The 3,236-nt window shown below is 36.5% G+C and overlaps 1 protein-coding gene across 1 annotated transcript; it reads left to right on the top strand.

Moving 5' to 3' along the window:
- Positions 1 to 567: 567 nt before the first annotated feature.
- On the top strand, positions 568 to 3,231 carry LOC119346118 (long chain base biosynthesis protein 1a-like; the record flags this gene model as incomplete). Its single annotated transcript, XM_037615818.1, has 7 exons — positions 568 to 701; positions 866 to 1,012; positions 1,095 to 1,189; positions 1,300 to 1,391; positions 2,797 to 2,890; positions 2,973 to 3,045; positions 3,134 to 3,231. Coding segments are annotated over exons 2-7 (564 nt in total), but the record flags the coding sequence as incomplete, so codon positions are not given.
- Between the last annotated feature and the right edge of the window lie 5 nt (positions 3,232 to 3,236).

Raw genomic sequence — 3,236 nt, 5'->3', positions numbered from 1 at the left:
TTCTTGAGTTGTGCTTCATACTATGCCAACTTGTCATTTTATTTATTTCTAAAATCCCAATGTAAAGCTATTTTTGTTATTTTTTTCCTGATATATGTGCCATGATACAATAATAGAGCATGATACTCATATGACCTCTCTTTATTAATTTGTTGTGCCACATCGGCTTATTATCGATAGTACTGCAATATACATCAATGAATCTCTCACTGTACGATGCATAATAATGTGACGCCACGAAGGTCCGTTATTTTATTTACAGGATGAGATTACGCTTGCTACTTGCTTCCCAGGCTCCATGGTCAAGTGGACCGGCTGGTAGTTGGATCTAGCATTCTCTTATGGGCGTACTGACGAAAATTAATAAAATCTTTCCAGCACTCAAACATAACGCACGCCGAAGGAGGTCCACACAAGATGCATATAATACAATCTACAAAATTATCAATGCTGCGATCAAGTCATGCATGTGGACTGCCGGTTGTGTGCTAGGAGCTGAGCCTGGTCTTTTTCTTGTCCGAGAGTATAAGATCAGGTGAGAAGTGCTATGTTTCTTGTTCTCTTGAATTTCACATTCGCAAGCCCAATTCCCAATTCCATCCCAACAAAACCAAACGCCGCATGATCAAGAGCCATCTGGGTTTTGGGTCAAGGCCTTCTTCAGCTTTAATTTATCTCACTGAAACGTTCGCTCGATGCAGGTGACATAGCGATCCAAGCGCGTGTTATTGTTGTAAAAATAGTCTTAGTTAAACAAGATCGCCTTGTGTTTGTTCAATCTTTGACGTCAGATTTGTGTAGAGTTTAAGGATACGTTCTGCTTTTTTCTGGTAGATTGAGTTACGGAGCGTCGTTTGCTTGGCAGGTTTGAAAGGCTCGCATAGAGTTAGGATTTAGGAGATGGACTTTACATTGCCAATTGTGAATGCCACAACAGCGGTGATTGATCGTGTCTCAGCTGCATTCAACACACCTGTTGCCTGTGCAGTCGTCTTCGGGGTTCATATCGATGGTAAGCTAGCCTCTTCTATCTGTCAACTAAAATTCTGTTATGTGATACAGTTTTTGACATTTTGAGTGGTGTAAATTTGTAGGTTACTTGGTTGCGGGAGGACTACTTATTGCGTTCATTGTGTTTCAGCTTTCCAGAAAGAGCTACAAACCTCCAAAGAAGCCACTTTGCGAGAAGGTACAGTCTTTCTGTGTCCATTGACTGTTGTCTGTACATGTTGAAAGTGCTGGTTTTGGTCATCGCTCCATGAAATATTTCGGCAATAATTTTCTATTTTATCTCCATAGGAAGTTGATGAGCTATGTGATGAATGGCAACCAGAACCTTTATGTCCTCCAATCAAAGAGGGTCCCCAAATTGACACACCAATCTTGGAAAGGTTTGTGCGATGGCTTCATTTGTAAATATAGTTTTTTCTTCTTCTTTTATTTGTTTCGGTATTACAACAATGCCACAAGTGCCTGCACACCTATAGATTTTAGGAATTTGCAAACCCCTCGCTTTGGCATTGCTCTGTTGAGTAATTCCTACCCTAGAACATCTTATTTTGTCCTTTGTCTCAGTTATGCAATAGAAATAGATAATGGAAGAGAAGCACTCACACAAGTATATGCAAATGATCTTACTATTTTATCAAAGCTCACTATCGCCAGGTAGCATTCTATAGTTTTTTCTTGTATGTGATTTTCAATCTATTTTAAATTCATTTCCTGAGATCGATGAAATATGAAATGTAGATATATACAACTTGATCAAATAGGAGTAAATGGCACCGGCGGTTCGAAAACTTGCGTTGCGGGTGCACTTAAGTCACGGTACTTGCAAATCGGAAAAACTCCTCATAGAACTTGCATTACGGGAGCAGATAGGTCGCACAGGTCATCTGAACCGGCCAGCTGCCCGGTTTTCTCCTTCTAACGGTCAAGGGCGATAAATTTGTTGACGACTTTAAAAATATATGTGATTCGTGACTTTAAAAAATGTTCGTCAACGATAAATATGAAAACTATTTGTTCACGACTTTCAAAAAATGTTCGCGAACGTTTCAAAAAATATATTCATGATCCGCGACTTTAAAAAAATGTTCGCGAACGATAAATTAAAAATATTTGTGATTAGTGACTTTAAAAAAATGTCCAGGAACAAAAAATTTGAAAATGTTTTTGAATGATAAATTTAAAAATGTTCGTGAATGATTAATTTGAAAAGTATTGATTCACGGAATTAAAAAAAGGTCGAGAACGATAAATTTGAAAAATAGTTTTGATTCGTGAACATTTTTTTAAAGTTGAAACATTAAAAATATTGTGATTCACTACTTTAAAAAAAGTTCGCGAACGATAAATTAAAAAATATTTATGATTCGTGACTTGAAAAAAATGTCCATGATTTTTTTTGAAAATGCTTGCAAAAGATAAATTTGAAAATGTTGTGAATGATTAATTTGAAAACCATTTTTCCACGACTTTAAAAAAAATTGTGAACGATAAATTTGAAAAATATTTGTGATTTGCGAAAAAAAAATTAAAGTTGTGAACTTAAAAAAAACATAATTTTGATTCGCGACTTTAAAAAAAGTTCACGAACGTTAAACTAAAAAATATTTATTAAAAAAATTTGTGATTCGTGACTTTAATAAATGTCCACGAATGAAAATTTTGAAAATGTTTGCGAACAATAAATTTGAAAATGTATGATATGTACTTTATTTGTGGGGGATCTATAATCTGTCTTGACTTTTGAGGGCCATAATTAACACTGATATCTGTTGATTTCTTATACAGTGCTGCTGGACCACATACGACCATTGATGGGAAGGAAGTTGTGAACTTTGCATCAGCAAACTACCTTGGTTTAATTGGCAACGAGAAAATTACTGTAAGAGAAAACAGTGCTGTTTGCCAGTATTTTTGACAACTATATTTGTCCGGAATATCTGATCGGTGAGAGTGAATTGTAGGATTCCTGTGTTGGTGCGTTGAAAAAATATGGCGTTGGATCATGCGGTCCACGTGGCTTTTATGGAACAATTGGTCTGTATATTCCCTGTTCAGGTTCACAGCTAATTACCTCTATTGCACATATGAAGGAGCTTAGTTTTTGAACGTGGAACACTTGCAGATGTCCACCTTGACTGCGAGGCAAAAATAGCTAACTTCCTGGGAACCCCAGACTCCATTTTGTATTCATATGGGATATCTACAATATTCAGTGTGATACCTGC

Source organism: Triticum dicoccoides, unplaced genomic scaffold (genome assembly GCF_002162155.2).
Source record: "Triticum dicoccoides isolate Atlit2015 ecotype Zavitan unplaced genomic scaffold, WEW_v2.0 scaffold40272, whole genome shotgun sequence".
Lineage (NCBI taxonomy): Eukaryota > Viridiplantae > Streptophyta > Magnoliopsida > Poales > Poaceae > Triticum > Triticum dicoccoides.
Note: the sequence above shows the minus strand (reverse complement) of the source record. Positions and strands in the feature narration are given on the sequence as shown.